The 21,221-nt window shown below is 37.4% G+C and overlaps 1 protein-coding gene across 44 annotated transcripts in view; it reads right to left on the bottom strand.

Annotated features, from left to right (window-relative positions):
- The window catches only part of rims1a (regulating synaptic membrane exocytosis 1a), a 132,226-nt gene extending 111,959 nt beyond the window's left edge, over positions 1–20,267 (bottom strand). For all 44 annotated transcript variants that reach the window (XR_015506000.1, XR_015505997.1, XR_015505999.1 and 41 more), the window contains exons 1-2: positions 19,684–20,267; positions 17,393–17,467 (exon numbers count right to left, since the gene is read on the bottom strand). Coding sequence is in view for 33 of the 44 variants with exons in the window: in XM_087279441.1 (XP_087135567.1) it covers positions 17,393–17,467; positions 19,684–19,850 (242 nt within the window). In the remaining 11 variants the exon portion in view is untranslated. The remainder of the gene's footprint in view (positions 1–17,392; positions 17,468–19,683) is intronic.
- Between the last annotated feature and the right edge of the window lie 954 nt (positions 20,268–21,221).

A 21,221-nucleotide genomic window follows, 5' to 3' on the forward strand; every position in this document is an offset into this window, starting at 1 on the left:
CGCATGAGACAACGCGCTTGCACTTTTCCAGCTGCACCTAGTTAAGATCACACTCACAGGGAGCTTCTGTTTTCGCGAGAAATGCAAACGGCTGAAGTTTAAGGTAGATGCAATGAAAAGCACATGTTTGCAAACCTACCAAAAGGTACAAACAATAATTTTGATTAGAGCGATAGTGTGGAGAATATTGATCTTGTGTTGAGCCCAATGAGCCTCACATCTGAAAATAGAGCAAGGATTTTCCTTTAGTGATATTGCTTTGACTCACACGCTGAAAATGGTGGACGTGAAACAACAAACTAAGGATATGGTGATGCGCTTGTCAATTAATATTAGTGGGCGGGGGGACCACACTCCTACGTCAAGTTGCGGTCACTCTGAAAACCGCTCCAATTGATCCAAAGTTTTCATGTTGTTAAGTTGAAAAAAAAGAAGTGTGTGTGTCTATATCACCCCAATATGACAGTCTATACACTATACCAACACACGTCTGTCCAAACAGCTTGAAAAGTAGATTTGCCACCATAGGTGCTCTTTAACTTTCGTCAACTGGTTCCCCGCCTCTGTCGACACTGGCTTGTTTGGATTGGAACTTGTAGAGCTGTGAGTTGATGGATTTGCACTTCATGTAGGAATGAAAGGGGTGGTAAGGGAAGAAGAGAAAGGAAAGTAAGATGATAAACAATGAACAGGTAGGTACTGTAGGTTGATCGGGCATCATATGATGATGCCAGAGACTCAGAGTGGGAGTACAGTCTCTGTAAGATTTTGGTAGAGTGATTGGACCCTTGATTGATTGATTCAATCTAGTAGGGAATAGAGGGGTATGGGATTGTTAATGGGAAGACCAGTGCTAGAGTGCTGGTCGGCCTTAAATAAGTTTATTTGGTTTTTGGTTAAAGGGACAAAGTGAGACGTAGTTCAGCTGCCAATCCTTGAGTTAACAAGTGAATGCCATAACTGGACTGACAGTTTCAATTTACTACAATTCCTTTGTTAAGCTGCTTTGACACAATCAGTGTAAAAGCACTATAGAAATAAAGATGAATTATACTGAGTTGATGCTCAATGAATATTTCAAATAAATATCAATGTCATTCATCCTTTCTGAAACATATTATTCATGTTTTTTTCTAAACAAAAATTATTACTGAACTACAAAAGCATGAAAATGTCCATCAGCACAGCTTTCTATGTACCAATCAATAGTATTCTAGTATCCAGAGAATCTGCATAATAAATGTGGTAATTCTATTTCTGATCCCAAATTAAATAACCTATTGAAGTAAGGGGTATTGATGGGTATAAAAAAAGCAATTCTAGTTTCTTACGCATGACGAGTGGTACGAACAGGGAAACGTCTCAGTCCTCCTGTCTAAATATCAGCAATCTCTGCCAATCAAATAACAGGACCAGAAGTAACAGTTGTATAATAAGCAGCAACCTGCGTGAAAGTGACTGGGCAGTAGAGCGTGAGTGATGAGTGAAAGCTAAAACGGACATTCTTCAATAGCACAGCAGCTCAGACTGACTGTAAATCTCTGACAGAATCCACTCTCAGATGGAGCAGTCCCATGTGGGCTGGTGAAAATCAGCAAAGAGATAGAAAAGAAGGAGGGGGGGGACGTCCATATGCCTATCCGCACGAGCAGCAGCCATGTCATTAAAACAAAACACATCTATAAATAGACAAGCTCTCTTCATCCAAGACATCATGGTCCTCACAAAACCCTCTGGAATCCACACACACACACAGAAAAATGGCTGCAGATCTGATCGCCACACACACTCAGTCGGGTGAACACGTCAATGATGCTACATTCAAATCAGGCCATGCATAATCTGCTTGTGCTGTTTTTTTTACACGAATGCATGGATGCATAAACTCACGCACAGATACAGTACATATACACTTCTCTCTCTCTCTCTGGCCATCGGTGCACAAGGAACATAGAGCCACAGCTTTTTTGGCGAGCTAAGGAGTAATACTGTGATGATGCTTGTGGAAAGTGACACTCTCTCATAAGGAGAGGAAAGAGAGAGAGAGAGAGAGAGAGAGAGAGAGAGAGAGAGAGAGAGAAGGAGAGAGAGAACGGTGGCTACAGAACAGCCTGAAATGCACATTCCTCCATGGGAGTGCTGTGTAACTGAAGCTCCAGGTGTTGGTGCCACACTTCACTGACTGACTGTCTGACTGACTAACTGAAAACTCTGCTAATTTAAAAAAAAAAAAAAACATACGACCAACAGAAGCAGAAGCAGACGCCTTAAAAAGACAGCTCAAAGCTGACAGTTCACCATAGTGGTTGAGCTTCTTCTTCTTTTTTTTTTTTTTTGCTAATTAAATCTATCTACACCTAACTCATACTTTAGAAACAAACTTTCGAGGTAGCAGAACTTGCAGCGATGTTATTTTACTGCCTACTTCTGCAATATACTAAGAGCAAATTGTGTAACATTATTTTATTTAATAAACAATAAGTTGAACAAGTGCCATATTGCAGCTGATAAAACAGATGAAAACTCGCAATGACTTCGAAATAGGGCCAAGACCCTGCAGAGATTTGCCACCACCAGTTCCAACACACTTTTTATGGAAGTTTTAAGTCAGCCTGAAATGATTAGTTTGTTTGGGAGTGTTTATTTAGACAGTTCCTTTAGGATGTTGTGAAAGAAATTTTGATTTTTGCAACTAAAATGACTGATTTTAGCGAATTTTCTGTCATTTTGTGCTGCATTCTTAATTCATTGTTAGTTTTCTGACCTCAAGAAACATTGATCTCTCTAATTTATATTTTTTTAAAACACTGAAAGAAATAGAGAGAAAATAAAGTTCATAATTAGAGTATCATTTTTAAAAATGTACCCAATTGTTTGAGAATTAATGCTAATTTGACTACTTGAACATTTTAGAGTAAATGGTGCAGAGTGTGTGCCTTAAGTGTGTGCATGTGTGTTTATGGGAAAGAGAGTGAAGGTTTCTCTTATATTGACAGATGAATATAAGCAATATATAGAGGTTTAGCGATTGCTGAAACTCAGGTGGCCTAGTTAAAACAGGCTTTGAATGTGTGTTGCAATAACATGAGATGATCAGAATTTTACAACCCAGGCTCATTCTAATTGTGTACCACTTTATGCATTTCTGGAGAGTGCCAAATACATTCCAATACACCAGAGGCTATTATGTATGCTTTTTGCGATCCCAAATTTCTCTCGCGATTGAGACCAACTGACCAATATCCCCACCCACCCGCTTCCCTAAACAATATTGATAGTGTTTTAAAAAGCACCGACTGATCAGTACTGGACAAACTGGTAACAGCGGAAATACCATGCGGTAATCGGTCAGCTGGTAAGTGCGAAAAGGAACAGCACCATACCGGGCCGTAGCGTTCATTTTAAATATGAAATGCAGCCATTCTTTCATCTGGCTACATAATTCGCAATCTCCAGAAATGCATATAGGGGTATGTTTTCAGGATGAGTCTATGTTGAAATTTTATTTCAATTCCAGCAATGGAGAAATGCTGGAGGGTCTGATTATTAGGGGATCATTTTGCAAAAGCATGATTATGGTTGCAATGTTTTGTGAATTTAATGAAGCTTAGAATTAAAAGAATTAAAACACCAGGTATAAACAGATATCTACTTGTAATTCTTCTGACCAAAATAAAATCTATTATCAATTGGCTCTTTTTAACTACCAAGAAACTAATTACAAAAAAAAACCAACCACATAAAAATGGCCTAAATCTTGCACACAGCAGATCTCTCAACTCAATTTACAATTAGAGGGATACAAAGTTAGCTTTAGCTCTACTATAAAAGATTTGGGTGTCATATTAGACAGCAATCTAACTTTTAAAAACCATATATCCCATGTCACAAAAACTGCCTTCTTTCATCTGAGAAATATCGCTAAATTACGAAATATGCTATCCATCTCAGATGCAGAAAAGCTAGTCCATGCTTTTATGACTTCGAGACTGGATTACTGTAATGCTCTATTTGCTGGCTACCCAGCATCCTCTATTAACAAACTTCAATTAGTACAAAATGCAGCAGCCAGAGTTCTGACCAGGTCTAGAAAATATGATCATATAACCCCAATTTTATCCTCCCTACACTGGCTGCCTGTTAAGTTTCGTATTGAATTTAAAATATTACTTCTCACCTATAAAGCTCTAAATAATCTAGCTTCTGTTTATCTAACCAACCTTCTGTCTCGCTACAAACCAACTCGCTCTTTAAGATCTCAAAATTCAGGGCTTCTGGTAGTACCTAGAATAGCAAAATCAAGTAAAGGAGGTCGAGCCTTCTCTTTCATGGCTCCTACACTCTGGAATAGCCTTCCTGATAACGTCCGAGGCTCAGACACACTCTCCCAGTTCAAAACTAGATTAAAGACCTATCTGTTTAGTAAAGCATACACTTAATGCATCACCTAGCGGGTTCCACACTGGCTTCTGCATCTTGCTTATATACACTATGAACAGCAGCTACGCTAATTATTTTCTTTATTCTCTATTTTCACCTGGGGATACTCATCCCGAGGTCCTCAGATTATGCGGAGTCACTGATTGGATCCAAGACCAGCGACGTGATGATCCCAAGGATTCCATATCCGGGACCAGGCCATATCCTGAGCTGCTGCTGCGCTGATGGTCGTGGGGAGTGGAGAACATGAGTCTGATTCCAGCAACGCTCCAGGGACAGACGAGTCTTCGCTGAGGCCATCGTCCAGCCTAAACCACGACGAATGAAGCTCTGCACAAGACTTTTGGCCAGCAGAGAAATTAAAATGGTCGTGCCCAACTGAGTCTGGTTCTCTCAAGGTTTTTTTTCTTCACTCCCATCAGGTGAAGTTTTTTTTCCCTCTCCGCTGTCGCCACTGCCTCGCATGGTTCAGGATTGATAGAGCTACGCATCGATGAATTGGCTCTTCAGTGTTTGAACTCTCAGTAATGATTAAATCACACTGAACTGAGCTAAACTGAACTGAACTGAACTTAAACACTAAAACCTGAACCACACTGTTCCAGTTACTGAACCACACTGTTCCAGTTACTATGACCATTTATGTGAAGCTGCTTTGACACAATCTACATTGTAAAAGCGCTATACAAATAAAGCTGAATTGAATTGAATTGAATTGAATAAAAAAGACAATTCAGAACACTCTATACACTGTAAAGTAGCATTCGGCCTACTTAAAACCAAGTTGCAAACAAATATCAAGCACAAACAAATATATTTGGTGCTAAATTGTGATTATACAAAAGTTTAAAGTGTATAAAAGACTAATAACAGTGTTGCAGTTCTTGTGAGTACCCACTAGATGACTAAATTTCTATAATTTGACAAGCACTTTACCTTAAGAGCACAAACCACATGTGAGTCATGGTAAGACCGCAAAACATAAAACATTCATGCCAAGAAAGTGAGGTTATCTACTGATTTTCACTTAAAATATGCACAATACTGATGTTAATACTGTTGGGATAATGTATGTAATTTTATATTGATCCTTAATGTGTAACATATGTGCCAAATATAATGTTATATGTAGATCCGTGTTGAGATGCTAGTTCAAGCTATTCATACTACAACAATTGTCTTTGTTGAATTAATGTATCCATCTTGATTCATGGGGTAATTTAGAGTCATTTTCACATACTACAATTTGACTGTGAATATATTCATATATTTAAAGATTGCTTTCTGTTGCAATCATAATGAAAATGTTTATTTCTGTTGTTAGTAAATTGATAAACATGTAATATTTTATTGGTATTTATTTTGCCCAAGGTGACGCGGTGGCGCAGTAGGTAGTGCTGTCGCCTCACAGCAAGAAGGTCATTGGTTTGAGCCTCAGCTGGGTCAGTTGGCGTTTCTGTGTAGAGTTTGCATGTTCTCCACTTGTTCGCACGGGTTTTCTATGGGTGCTCCGGTTTCTCCCACAGTCCAAAGACATGCAGTACAGGTAAATCGGGTAGGCTAAATTGTCCGTGGACAAAGCAGTGGCGCAGTAAGTAGTGCTGTCGCCTCACAGCAAGAAGATTGATGGGTGGCTGGGTCGAGCCTCGGCTCAGTTGGCGTTTCTGTGTGGAGTTTGCATGTTCGCGTGGGTTTCCTCCGGGTGCTCCGGTTTCCCCCACAGTCCAAAGACATGCGGTACAGGTGTATTGGGTTGGCTAAAATGTCCGTAGTGTATGAGTGTGTGTGTGAATGTGTGTTTGGATGTTTCCCAGAGATGGGTTGCAGCCGGAGGGGCATCCGCTGCGTGAAAACTTGCTGGATAAGTTGGCGGTTCATTCCGTTGTGGCGACCCTGGATTAATAAAGGGAATAAGCCGACAAGAGAATGAATGAATAAATGAATAAATTGTCCGTAGTGTATGAGTGTACATGGATATTTTTCAGAGATGGGTTGGCTGGAAAAAAAAATTCTGGATAATTTTCATTCGTTCATTCCACTGTGGTCACCCCAGATTAATAAAGGGACTAAACCAAAAAGAAAATGAATGAATGAATTTTGCCTAGTTTTATGTTTAAGACTACACACTTACTGTATGTACCTACATTTATACCAACAACATCTAAACACTTTATTAGTGACCTATTCAAATATCCACACTCATTAAAGCTTTTGTTGGATGAAACTCTCTGAGCCCTTTACTCTCTTAAGTCTCCAGTTTTCAAGGACTATCTGAACAATCCAAAGGTCCCACCTCTACAAAATAAAATACTGAAACATAGCAACAAGTGAAAGTAATTGTTATACACTTTATGCTTTTTAAAATGCTGATTCACTTAGAATCTAAGGCTACATTCAGACTGCGAGCTCAAATCTTTCTCTCAGATCTGATTGTTTTGCATAGCTGTTCACACTGTTGTTATAAATGTGGCCAATATTAGGTTTGCATTGTGAACAAATCATGGTCCTAAACTGACCCGCATGTGCAAAAGTACAACTACGCACAGCACAAAATGTCTAATTATGCACACAATATGTATAGAAGTGAAACAGGCACGTTGCATATTATGCTTAATAGACCCTTTTCACATTTCCGGGTTTCGCAGTAGCAGACGTCATGATGGTTGGGTATACTTAAAGCGCAGTGAATTGGAGAGTACAACAATTTTTTTTCCTATTTTTCCTATCCTATTTAGAAAACTCCTCAATGGTGTCATCAAGACTTTTAGAAAAACGAAAATAATAGTGTGACACTGATAACGGCAGCCAGAGGAGAGAATAACGTCACTCTCATTTTACTGTCATTTACTCTCAGCCCCATGGACTCTGCATTAGAATAACTTTGCATAAGTGGTCATTTGTTTTTTGTAATTTGATGCAAAGATGATATAATACATGCATAAAATAAATGTTCATATGTTTATTAAAAAATCTAAATATTTAAAATTTTAAGCATTTAATATTATGATGACCCTTAAACGTCTTGTGAAAAGAGTCTGTATGATTATTGCCATTTTCACAGACAACAGCTGTGTTTTTATGACCTGTAAATGGTTGTTTTGCTAGTACTAATGTGTATTTCAGATATATTTTTTACATTTGAAAGTGTCACTAGTCAGAAATGAAAAAATCAGATTCCATGCAATTTGTGCTGTTTACACTGTCACTAACAACCCAGGCTCATTCTGAAAATGTACCCCTATATACACTTCTGGAGAGAGCAAAATACAACCCAGGAGCTACGTTTTTTTTTTTTTTTTTTTGCAGTATTTGTTTTCACGAATCCACCAGAGGCTGCTGTGTAGGCTTTATCAGATCTCAAATTTCTCTCGCGAGTGCAATTTGAGCCTGCTGTTCTCATGTTAATCCACCAGAGGCTGTTGTTGACTGACTGATTTACTGACTGACCAACCGACCGATGCCCCCACCCTCCCCCTTCCCTAAACCCAACCAATGATGTTTTAAAAAGCATCGATTAACCGGCCCACCCACTTCCCTAAACCCCAGTATTTTAAAAAGCAATCCAGTTAAAGAAAAGCCCCCTGATTTTTACCACGTTTTCAGGTTTTACCACATTCTCACCCTGTTATTTACTTGTTTATCTTATTTTTAACTGCTTTCTGGAACCATTTTTCACCTGACTTGAACCCCATTGTCGTGGTCAACTCCGCTCTGCATCTAAAGTCTTCTGATGTATGTGTCGAGCTACCTGACAAACTGGTAACAGCGGGAAAGCTCTCCATGCGGAGGTAAGCTGTCAGCTGGTAAGCGAGAAAAGAAACAGCATCATACCAGCCCGTAGCATTCGTTTTAAAGATGAAATGCAGCTGTTCGTAGCTCTGGCTACAAAATTCGTAATCTCCAGAATTGTATATAGGGCTACATTGTCAGAATGAGCCTATGTTGGTCATTACAAAAACAGATCTGAGTCATATGTGGGGGAAAAAATCTGATTCGGGCCACATTTGCCTGCAGTGTGATCGTAGCCTAAAACCTTCCACCATCCCTTTTCTTCAAGATCAATGCAATACATTCTGGAATTTAACCAGCTTATAGATTAAGAAATTATAAATAGGCAAGTAGCTTGTTTATTTAGATATTTTACAGGGCTAAACCTAAGAAAAGCACAGGTCCCATCCTAGACTTAATCACATTAAACTCAGAGGTGAAGATCTCATTACCGATGACAATACAACTTATATAAGGTCAGTATGAGATGAGTGGAGGTGTAAAGCAAAGAAAGAGTTCCGGCATGCCTACACACGCTACACATTGGCATATCCATAGGACAGTTTTTTACAGGAAGGTTGGCGCTAATGATCATGACGCATTGTTGATCTAGAAATATCAACCAGACAGCAAAGGACACTTTACTCACCACTGTCCACACCTCTCTAGTGCTTTTTTTACAACAAATAAATCCTCCTTGCAATAGTTTAACAGTTATTTTCTGAATACAAACACACTAAATAACAGCTAACACATGTGCCAATTTAATGCCATGTGCAGATCCAAATTGTTCAGGCAAGTATTTGTTAACCGAAATTGTAGAAACATCCCATTTGACTCTGCGTTGGGAGACTCCTACTATCCAGGTTGTGTATAATCTGTTCCCAAGCATTGCAGAGACAGATGCTGCCTGTAATTCCACCTACTTCTCTGTGTTTTAATGTTAAAAGGTCTTACTTCCAGATAGCAGATACATTATCTAACAAAACATTTGTGATCTAAAGAGCCCGGGTCACAAACAAAACTGTGCAAGCATGGGTGTATTATTCCAGTGCATGGTGAGGGGTCCCTGTCGGCTTGACTGCATATTTCTGTGAGTTGGTGAGGAAATGAGTCCATGTGTGTGTGTGTGTGTGTGTCCTAGCTCAGTTAACCAACTGGAGGAACAGATGGACTCCCCACTCTCCTTGTTGTGAAGTAACACAGCATTCACACACACACACACACACACACACACACACACACACACACACACACACACACACACACACACACACACACCTCAACTTTAAATGGGATATGCTGACATGTTTATGTGGGCCTATTCATACATTTAATTATAATACCCAAACAACATTTGTTTCTGAGTGCTCATTATTATTGTAAGCATTTTGATTAAACATGGGGGGAAATTATTGCTTTGCATCAGAAAGATGCTCAGTTGCATGGTGAAAAATCTACTGTATATACTATCTATTGACAACTATCTAAAAAAAGCAAGTTTTTAATTTCAGTTTAAAATCTTTAACAAAATGTAAAGTTCTTCTGATTTCAGTTGAACAAAATCTGTATGATGTTATGCGGATTTTTAGGTAAAAATAATAACCCACATTATACCTGTTAAAAATACAGTAGACTGGTGCAGTGCATTGTGCTGTACTGTTTATTCATTCATTTTTGTTTCGGTTTAATTAATCAAGGGTCACCACAGTGGAATAAACCGCCAACTTATCCAGCATATGATTTACGCAGCGGATGCCCTTCAGCTGCAACCCATCACTCGGAAACACCCATTCACTCTCATTCACACACATACACTACGAACAATTTAGCACCCAATTCACCTGTACTCTATGCCCGGAGGAAACCCACGCCAACACGGGAAGAACATGCAACTCCACACAAATGCCAACTGACCCAGCTGAAATAACTAACAATGCAATTTGGAAACCATTTTTATATTTGGAAATAAATATATTGAATTTTATCATTATACTTAAATCTCTCATTGATTTTTCTTTAACAAAAAAGAAAGAAAACCGTTTATTTTGAACATTATCTGGAATATATCCAAATACAGTTTGACTGTCCCACTTTATACTATTTGACTTTAACTAACATGTACTTACACTGAAATTATTCATCAATGTACTGTACTTGTTGTGTAAATACATGTTTTTACATTTTACTTATGATTGATCACTGTTCAATCACACTGTTAACCATCTCTTACACCTTAACCCAGCCCTAAACCTACCCATAGAACCAAAGTGGTCCCTAACCCTAACCGTATCTCAACTCAAGAGTACCAGAAGTGTTCTGCAATACATTATGAACATTATATTAAGTTTTGGTGTAAGTAGCAGTGTCCTTAAGGACACCTACCTACAGTTTTTCTCAGTCGCTTTGGTGCATTTCATACAACACCAGTGCATTTCTGCACAACAGTTAATGCATTTCTCAAAACAATTAGTACAAACTGCAAAACCTAGTTGATAACCTGCAAAAGCGTGTCACATGCTCAAAATAGATAGTTCATTCCTCAAAAGCAAGTATTCATGTCAATGAAAGTGTCTGTGTCATCAAAATGAAAAGTCCTGTCACCAATGTTTATGAACAAAATAGTCAAATGACTTGGTTATGTTTTCAATATGACAGTTCATAATGAACATCAGTACATGTTCAGTACATTTTTTTCAATGCAATAAAGTCAGATTTTGGTGACACTTCCTAAAAATGCTCAATACAGCACTATATACTATTAGCACAGCCATTTGAAGTAAAGTTAGACATCACTACATTTAGAGAGGTATCTGAGAACAAGACACTGAATATGTATGTTTCACATGTTTACTGCATTTGCTCGTTGCAATTCTAATTTATTCACAACATTGTGCAAAAGAATAAATACACCCTTACAACAAACATAAACTTCCTTTGGGTAGAGCAGTGCACAACTGTAAACAATATTGCAGTACATATTGGAACTGAATCTACAACATACACAGGTCTGTAAATCATTCATGAAACTGTTTAATTTAGAAGACATTTTCCAGGAAAAAAAGATTTACAGTTTTTCTCAGTCGCTTTGGTGCATTTCTCACAACACTATTTACATTTGCACAACAGTTAATGCATTTCTCAAAACAATTAGTCATTTGTGCACATCCTAGTAGCAGTTTCTCATTCCTTCCAACAAATTGCAGATGCTTTTGGACAAGCATCAATTGTTTTCATACAACTCTCTGCTATTTTTAACATTATCATTTGCTTATGTCATGTCAAAATTAACTTAACTTGTGAATGCTGAATAGTCATCCCATATAAAACTAATAGTCCTCATTTCATTACTTGAGTCATTACATACAAAAATTTTGAACTAGTTGTCAAAATCTGTCTAGCAAATTTTATAAAAAAATTTAATCTTTATTTTTCTGAAAATTTCTTCTAAATTGAACAATTTCATGAATGATTTACTGACCTGTGTATGTTGTAGGTTCATTTCCAATATGTACTGCAATTTAGTTTACAGTAATTCCCAGCTCTACCCAAAGAAAGCTTATGCTTGTTGAAAATAAGGGTGTATTTATTCTTTTGCACAATGCTGTGAATAAATCAGAATTGCAACGAGCAAATGCAGTAAACATGTGAAACATACATATTCAGTGTCTTGTACCCAGATACCTCATTAAATGCAGTAGTTTTCAAATGTCTGTGCAAATAGTATATAGCACTGTCTTGAGCATTTTCAGGAAGTGTCACCAACATCTGACTTTATTGCATTGAAAAAATGTCCAGAGTGAACTGTCAAAATAAAATATGACAAAGCCATTTGACAATCTTGTTCATAAACAATGGTGTCAGGACTTTTCATTTTGATGACACTGACATTTTGATTGACATGAATACTTGCTTTTGAGGAGTGAACTATCCATTTTGAGCATGTGATACGTTTTTGCAGGTTATCAGCTAGGTTTTGCAGTTTGTACTAATTGTTTTAGGAAATGCATTAACTGTTGTGTAGAAATGCAGTGGTTTTGTGAGAAACGCACCAAAGCGACTGAGAAAAACTGTAATTTTTTAAAATAAAATTAGCTAGACAGATTTTGAAAACTAGTTCAACATTTTTGTATGTAATGACTCAAGTAATGAAATGAGGGCTATTAGTTTTATATGGAATGACTATATAGTATTCACAAGTTTAGTTAATTTTGACTGGCATTACATAAGCAAATGATAATGTTATAAACAGCAGAGAGTTGTATGAAAACAATTGATGCATGTCCAAAAGCATCTGCAATATGTTAGAAGGAATGAGAAACTGCTACTAAGATATGCACAAATGACTAATTGTTTTGAGAAATGCATTAACTGTTGTGCAAATGTAAATAGTGTTGTGAGAAATGCACCAAAGCCTGGGAAAAACTGTAATATAAAGTGAAAACAGTTTAACAAATCATTTAAGTAGGACTTCAGTTCACAATGTACAATTGCACTCAGGGATTAACTTTCATTCCATAAAAAAGATTCTCTTAAATCAACACATTTCATTCAACAAATCAATAAGCTCCTGTGCTACTTATAGTTGCTTCACTGCTAAATTTGCAACTTTACAAAAATTAAACTAGTATTCACATTGGGTTGGAAGCTAACCCAGCTAACATTATGTCAATGCAGTTCAGAGTTAAGCTGCATTATTCACTTTAAGCAGCTCAGTTTGAGTAGGTCAAACAAAACATGCACCAATCAAATCCACAACCACCCCAGCATGTATGTTCTGAGGCCTGCGAAAGACACTTCATAATACAGTCGGGCCACTGACAGAACTAGCAAGATAGTAATTGAGTGGGAGCCGGAGAATTAGAAGCATGACTTTAGCACATGCCAACCCGTGAGCTCAAGCTCATCCTTTTGAGGCCTGCTGGTGGGTGAAAGCAAATGGATTCGGAAAGCTTGTTCTCCAGTGGGTGCTAATGTATGGACTAGGGCACTATTAAAAGCCACTACTGTGTGATATGCCTGTGCATTTAATTATTTATCTATTCATGTATTCCTCCTCTTTTTAAGGGCTTTTTGTCAGTTCTTGTGTCTAAGCCAGAAGCACAGGCTAGAGGAGGAGTGGGGCTCAAGAGAATAAGATCACAATAAGAGCAATTCTCTGTTTGATCTTTAGCAGAATAGACCTGACTCAAATACACCCCATCTACTAAATCCCATCCTCAACAACATTTCTAGGCCACGAGTCTCTGAAAGGTCTAACTGATCCAGTACATTCTATGTATACTTTTGGTGCAAAAAAAATAATTATCAATAGCACAACTGCATTTTGGCAACAGAGTGATGAAGGTTTACTTTTAGGCAAAGCATTGCTAGTTTTATCATTCCGAAGTAAAGCATTTTTATGTCTAAATAAGGTCTGTGGTAAAAGCTTGGGAAATTGTTTTAAAGAGGCTAGCATTAGCAAGCTAGCTTTGAATGAATAATATTTCATTGACTGATCAGAAGTCCACTCTTCCTCAAGAAAGCCACTCTTCCTCAATAAACATACACTGTCAGAGCAGAATCTATAAAATGCCCAGACAAAAACCTTGAATTGGTGGATATTGGATGACAACTACAGGTTTTTAATAGGAAGTAGCTGGTGTTAGCATTTAGCTAGTTTTTAAAGATAACACCAGCTACATGAGCTAAATACTCAATTTCATTAACAAAATACTTAGAAAATAAATCACACCATGTATTTACTTCTACAAAAGCAAAACTACAACACTGAGTCTTTTTTCAGACCTTAAATTCAATATGGAAAAGCAACACCCATGTTAATCATACTTTTAGTTGTTATTTAATTGTTCATTCATTCATTCATTCATTCATTCATTCACTCATTCATTCATTCATTCATTCATTCATTCATTCATTCACTCATTCATTCATTCATTCATTCATTCATTCATTCATTCATTCATTCATTCGTTTTCTTTTTGGCTTAGTCCATTTGTTATTTTATTGTTACAAAAATAAAAAAGACCTTGTCAATTACTCTCATTAAAATCTTTATGAGTATATTTCTTCTGTTTAACACAAAATAAGGTATTTTGAAGAATCCTGGTTGCTGCGACCGTACAATTCCATAGTAGGAAAAAATACTATGAAATTCAACGGGTCTTACACTGTAAAACCCAACAGTCAACTTTATCAAATGAAATGAGTGTAGTTAACTCAAAATTTACTGAATTTTAATTGTACTCATTCGAAAAGAGTTAAGAAGTTAGTGCTAGAGGTAATGAGTTAATTAAATATGGAATAAGTTCACAGTACTCCTTAGGATTTTTTTTTTTTTTTAACTCAAATGGTTTGTAGCAATTTGTTTCCTCAAACGGTTTGACCTGTCTTAACTTATTGGGTTTTGCAGTAATCAGTTGGTTTGAGTTCTCTTCATTTATTGGGTTTTACTGTGCTCAAATTGCTTCGTTTACTCAAATGAAGTAAGTTAACAGTACTCATTAGGATTAGATTTTAAACTTAAATGGTTTGTTGCAATCAGTTTCCTCAAATGATTTGAGTTACCTAAACTTTTTGGGTTTTACAGTGTAGCAACCACCATTTTTTAAAATATTATCTTTTGTTTTAAAATAAGAAATAAACAAATAGGTTTTGAACAAGTAAAGACTGAATAAATTATAATCAGAGCAGGCACACAACATCATCAGACGTTAATATTAGGTTAGATTTAGGTCGTAACGTCAAGTGACCAAAATTCAATGTCTAACCAGCGTCTAAGGATGACGTCAAATGATGTTGATATTTGGTTGATTTTAGGTTGTGTTGGAAAGTGACCAAAATCTAAAGTCGAGCCAACATCTTAAAAACACAACATATTAATGCTGACATTTGTTTGTCAGGTATGGCAACCAAGATTCAATGCCTGATAGACGCCATAGTGGTAACGTCCACACAACGTCAAGCTGTAATATTATTAGATGTTGATATTTGGTTGATTTTAGGTTGGACATTGGACATTGACATCTGGCAGATGTTGGGTTCTCATCTTAAAAAGCATTTGTTCTGTTAAAAAACATTGTACTGTTTATATAAAGACATCATCAACATCTTTAAAGTGTTTCTTTGTCAAGCATTCAAAACTATAAACTTTTTCTAAATGACATATTCTAAAAATCTATTAAACATCTGATAGATGTCTTGCAGCTATTGGGCAGACAAGCATGTAAATACTAAATGCACATCAAATAGACGTCTTTGCAATGTAATCAACAATGATCATCTGACAATGCACAGATTAAATAACATGATTTCCAATGCAGCGCATAAACCAGCACAAATTAGTTTGCAAACAAGCAAGGCCAATGATGATAAGATACGAACAATTGACTTACAACACAAGAAATACGCACAGGTTTGAACCAGCACAAGCTGTTAATAAAGCTTTCTCTAAACATCTTTACTCTTCAAAGGCAAACTTGTCTACTTACTAGTCCTTTACCACAACACAAAAACACAGTGGTGTTTATAATCTTGCTCTCGAACAACAATTCAAACTCAACAGTTTCAGGAAACTGTTTGACAGATTTGTCGGAAACTTAATGACAATACAGCTGAAGAAGTCATACAAAGATGTAGATGTTTAATAGCCTAGATTTAGCTTTACTTCGATTTAAAATATTTAGGCTTCAAAATTAAAATTTTGTGCCAATGGAAAATTCCAACTGGGTTTTTATCATGGGAACCAGAGTTGTGCTAACTTATAGATTGGCCCACAAACAGATATCTTCACTGCAGCACTGTACTGAGGCAAGTCCTTGGTCAGGCTGATGATGACATCACATATGTGACCACATCCAGTGACTACACACGGAAGCAGATGTGCTTTGGCCAACTTGCCCTATAATCCTAAGCCTTTCTGATTCACTGACCCCTCCAGAGACCAGAGAGAGCGAGTGGGAGAGTGAGATTCTCTATCTGTTTATATGAAGCATGCACATCACAATTCTCCTATTCTTCGCCAGCTAGAACCAGGGCAATACTGGTGTGCATAAATAATTGAATGTAGCATAAATATTACTCCGTCAGCACTCTAAAGCACCACCACAGGTACCAAGATTTGTTTTCTTGTTTTTGCAGGAAAATATAATGAGACTAAAAGAAAGGATTTACAACAGTGCCACTCTCAGCAGCTTCAATGTGACACCAATGAACAGGTATAATAAGAGAGAAGATTGAAAACACATACAGTAATGCAACCATTTGATGATAAGATGCATAAAGTAAAGAAGTAAAGGAATTTAGTAAAGCAGCCTTTTAAAGTATTAAAGGATTATGTCAAAAATGCCATGGACAATATGTTTGTCTCATTTTTTAGCCACACCGCTTCTATAAAATACCCAACAGCTGCAATAAAATTCCAGCACAGAGCACCTGCTTGAGGTAAAACTTGACCTTTTATTCACTATCATGTAGGGCTCCTGGATTTTAAGGGTTTTATCTCTCATTGACTGACATATAGAAACAGCAGTCATATAAGGTCAAATAACTAGCAAAACTGGACAAGAGTGCTACAGGGTTTAGCATTTACTCAAATAGACATCTTTGCGATGTAAACAATAGTGTCATCTGACAATGCACAGATTAAATAACATGATTTACAATGCAGTGCAAAAACCAAAGTTAGTTTGCAAACAAACAGAACCAACGATAATAAGATGTGTTTAATTAACTAACAACACAGAAATCACACACAGGTTTAAACCAAGCACAAGCTGTTAATAAAACTTTCTCTAAACATCTTTACTCTGAAAAGGCACACTTTTTGATTTTGAGACTGTCTTGTCTCACATTTATAGAAACAGCAGTCATATCAGTCAAATAACTAACAAAACTATACAAAAGTGCTACAACAAAAAAGCATTCACTTACATCTGATTGTCTATTAACTTTATGTAATTAAACCTTATAGACCCTTTCAATGTGGTCATGTTTTTGGCCCATGAACATTTCCTGCTTGTTATCAAACTATTTCATAACTGTAACAAGAAGCAATTCTATCATAACTTCAAAAATATATAGTTAATTCTCGGAAGCTATAAAAATTAAAAATGTAAAACAGGAAATACATTGGGATCATTGTTTTTTGTTTACATCTCTCAAAATGGTCTATAGAGATGTTTACCTGATGTCGTTCTGCTGAGGTGGTTTCTTGTTCCCAACCAGGTTCACTGTTTTTGCTTGTATGGGCTTCTCCTCTCTGTACAAACACATTTTAGACAGTCAGTTAATCTCACAGATGTGTAGCCCTTTCAAAGTAACTTTTACCAGCATACCAAAAATAGCTATTTCACCCAAGAATGGAAATTAATTCTGCAGAGCACAAAAGAAAATTATAAAGCCAAAATAAAAACATTTATCAAAGTATTTTACATTTGAGATCAAAAAGGAAAGTTACAGGTTTGAGTAAATAATCATTTTAGGGTAAACTATCGCCTTAAAGCTAGCACACAAGGTATTGTTATTTTTCTGAAAGCCTCAAAAGTGTTATGAGGTCGACCTCTAGCTTTTGCTTCAAGACAGTAGTTTCTTTTAAGAGCGGGAAGCTATTTGTATCCAAATCTCACACATACTGTACAGCAAATAAAAACAGTGCTTTACAGTGCTCAGCATGAGTTCGACCCATTTTGAAAGTGAATATTTTTATCCTTTTCTTAGTGTATATTGGTTATATATTTTGGTGAATTTGAACAAAACAGATTTATTAAAGATATTTATTAAAATAATATTTTAGTCACCAAACATATTTAGAAATTGAAAGATAATAAATTTAAATGCATGTGAAATATTGCAAAAAATAATAAAACTACAAAATTTTTGACTTGATTTTTTTTAGGTAATATTTTTCCCTAACATATAAACTTGGGCTACTTATTTAGGCTAGGTATTTTTATAGATTAGCTCCAGATTTTGCTTCAATACTAACTAATCGAATGTATATACACAAATATAATATTGTACATCATCCAATAGAAAATATTAATTTAATAGAGAGATTTGTAAGGGGTGTACTCAAATATGCTGAGCCCTGTATGTAGAGGTCTTTACATACTGTGTGACCGAAGGGGTAAACTTACTCAAAACAATGCTATTGATCTATCTAGCGGATTTTAGTGACAAATGCTGAGAAATTAAATAACAGCATGCTTTTTTCCTATGAGAAACATAGGACAAGAAGTGGTTAAGTTATTGATTGTAGCTGCTCAGTGAACCAATTTAAAATGCATAAATCTGATTTCAAATCTCAAGGTGGCCAACAGCTAATGTAATAAGAGCAATGATGGCCTCTGAATGCCAGGTGGACAGGAAGCCAAGAAACATCTTCACACTCATGATAACAGCACTGATGAACCACAAATAGCCATTCAGAATAAAACTTTATAAACCATCCTACATGTAAATAGCAGACAAGTGCTGCACATAAATAAGATCTCATGTCATATAAATAAGCTTTCACGTAAAGTACTCGGTGCTTGCATCTATGCAATGTCATAGGAGAAGCTATTAGTAAACAACAGTTCTTTTAAGAGGAATAGTGCAAACAATATTTTAACTATAAAAGGCCTTTTGTGGAATGCAAAAGTTTTTGGTTGGTCAAATATCTTCAATGCCGATAAAAACTTTTTTTTTTTGTAAAAACTGTGAGCTCAATTCTTTAAATGAAAAGTGCTACGTGAATAAAGTTATTAAAGAAAAGAAATGATCTCAAAGAACAAATAAAACAGATAAGGATAACATGAAGCTGCATTTAGTCCAGCTGTGAGTGATGCTCACAACTACTATCACAGAAGATTTCAATGAATGGGTTAAGGATCCTGACGGTCATGATGACGATGCACGGAAATATTGTCGTGACCAGGCAGGAATCCTGACACCGGTGGTGAATAGTGGAGGAAAACACTTTTTTTTAAATGCATGATGAGTTTAACTAATGTGACATGACAGATGTCATGCCTGAAATAAATCCATCGCACTTAACAACAGAATGTGTCGAATTAGTTCTTGCATGTAGATAAACCCCTCTCTCTTCACAGCTACACCTGTGACCAGTCACCTGCATGGACCTTCATTAGATATCTAAGAAGCTTTATTCATATGGATGTGTATGAATACACACATCCACACATAGTGTTGCACCTCCATGACAGGTGCCTATAAGTGGACATACATGGCCAGACTCACCCACCCACTCTCACTCACTCACACACACACACACACACACACACACACACACAAACACACACACACACACACATGCATATACACAGGAGCTCAGGTGCAGGAGTACAGCCTGATGGCTTTATTAGTAGGCTACAGCAAACAGATGCACCTACAGAAAGCATCACAAGCTGTTTGCCTTTTGGTCTCTAGAACAGCACGAATACTACAGGCTCCCTGTGAAGCGTGATGTCTTACTTGAGCATGGCCTCATCCTTCGCCTCTTCCTCCTTCTGCCGAGCCATCACAGCCATGATAATCTTCCTCTCCTCCTCGGTGAGGTGACTGAGGTCCGGCAGATCGGGCATGGAGTTCTGCTTTGTGGGTGGGCGAGGGCCGCCGCGGGGCCCCACCGAGGCGGACATATTTTACCCCTGTTTGATCGTTGCACAATCCCCGCTATGTAAACCGCTATTCAGGACATAGTCCGATGGCTTATCTGCGGTTGTCGCGAGCGTGGCGAACCGTTCATCGTTGCGGCGGGCACCCACGGTTGTGCTTCTCTTCCTATACGGCTTTTTCTCCTGTCTCTCTCCCCCCCACCCCCCGCCCGCCCGCCTGCCTCTCCCCTCCAGGTCCAGTTAAGGGTAGTCCATATCTGATCCGCGGGATAAGTGCGAGTCGACGAGGGGTGTCTTGCGCCGGTTGATGTAGCCGCCTCGGAGCTCGGGCTCTCAGGCGGGATGATGGGAGCAAAGGCGGAGTCCGCACGGTGCTCTGTTTTTCCGTGCTCGCGCTGCTGCTGCTGATGCTGCCGCTGTCAGGGAGACGGAATAGTCAATGGGACCGCAGCCCCTCAAGCGCGCGCACGCCTCCTCGAGACGGTCGCGCGCACTCTCATTTGAGAATGGAGGCTCGCCGCACGCGCGCGCAGCATCCCATTTTCGCTCTCCAATCACAGCGCGCTGGTGACGCGCATCCACCAGTGGCCGACGCTTTGAGATTCACCGAGCCTGACTCGTGGACGAGACCGAGAACAGCATGTTGTGAAAGTGCAAGTCGAGTAAATTCAGGAGCTAATAATAGAAACGCAGACTTGTTACAGAATAACTCACAAACGACGCTAATAAAGTGATACAACGATCAGACGCTTGATATTATTTAAATTTAGATAGGCTATTTTTATTTGCTTTATTAAAAATCAATTGTTTATTTTCTAAACCTTTAAAAAAACAACTGTTCAAATTGAAGAATGAAGAATATTTATCACAGAACAAAATAAAACTTAGGATCTAAAAAAAAAAAAAAAAGCATTGAAAATAGACCATAAAAACTATATTCTCACGCCATAGGCTTGAGAGAATGAACGGGTCTTCAATCTGAAAGCGTCCAACTCAGGCGATGATCTCATTGGCTGCAATCGCACATAATAAGTAGGCTAATAATGAATATTCAGTCAGTGGAGTGGAAATAAATTATATTTGTATGTGGCTACTACTATAATACCACGCAGTTCATATTAAGACAAAAAAACTTTTATTGCTAGGCTTTTTTATTGATTAGCTTCCGTTTACAATTGAAATAACATTAATAAAAAAGTACTTACAACTTAAAATTGTTTTTAAAATTACAGAGTTTCTGTTTTATTACTTAATAACAAAAATAATAAAAATATATAGCAGGCTATTTTAAAGCACTGTAATTCTCCTGTAATTTCTAAAGATGTGCCTTCTGTTTATATGTTTTCTTGCCTTTGTTTTCCATGCCGCCCAAACCAAATAATGTCCAAATTTAAG

The sequence above is a fragment of the Danio rerio genome, chromosome 13 (genome assembly GCF_052040795.2).
Source record: "Danio rerio strain M-AB ecotype USA chromosome 13, GRCz13ab, whole genome shotgun sequence".
Lineage (NCBI taxonomy): Eukaryota > Metazoa > Chordata > Actinopteri > Cypriniformes > Danionidae > Danio > Danio rerio.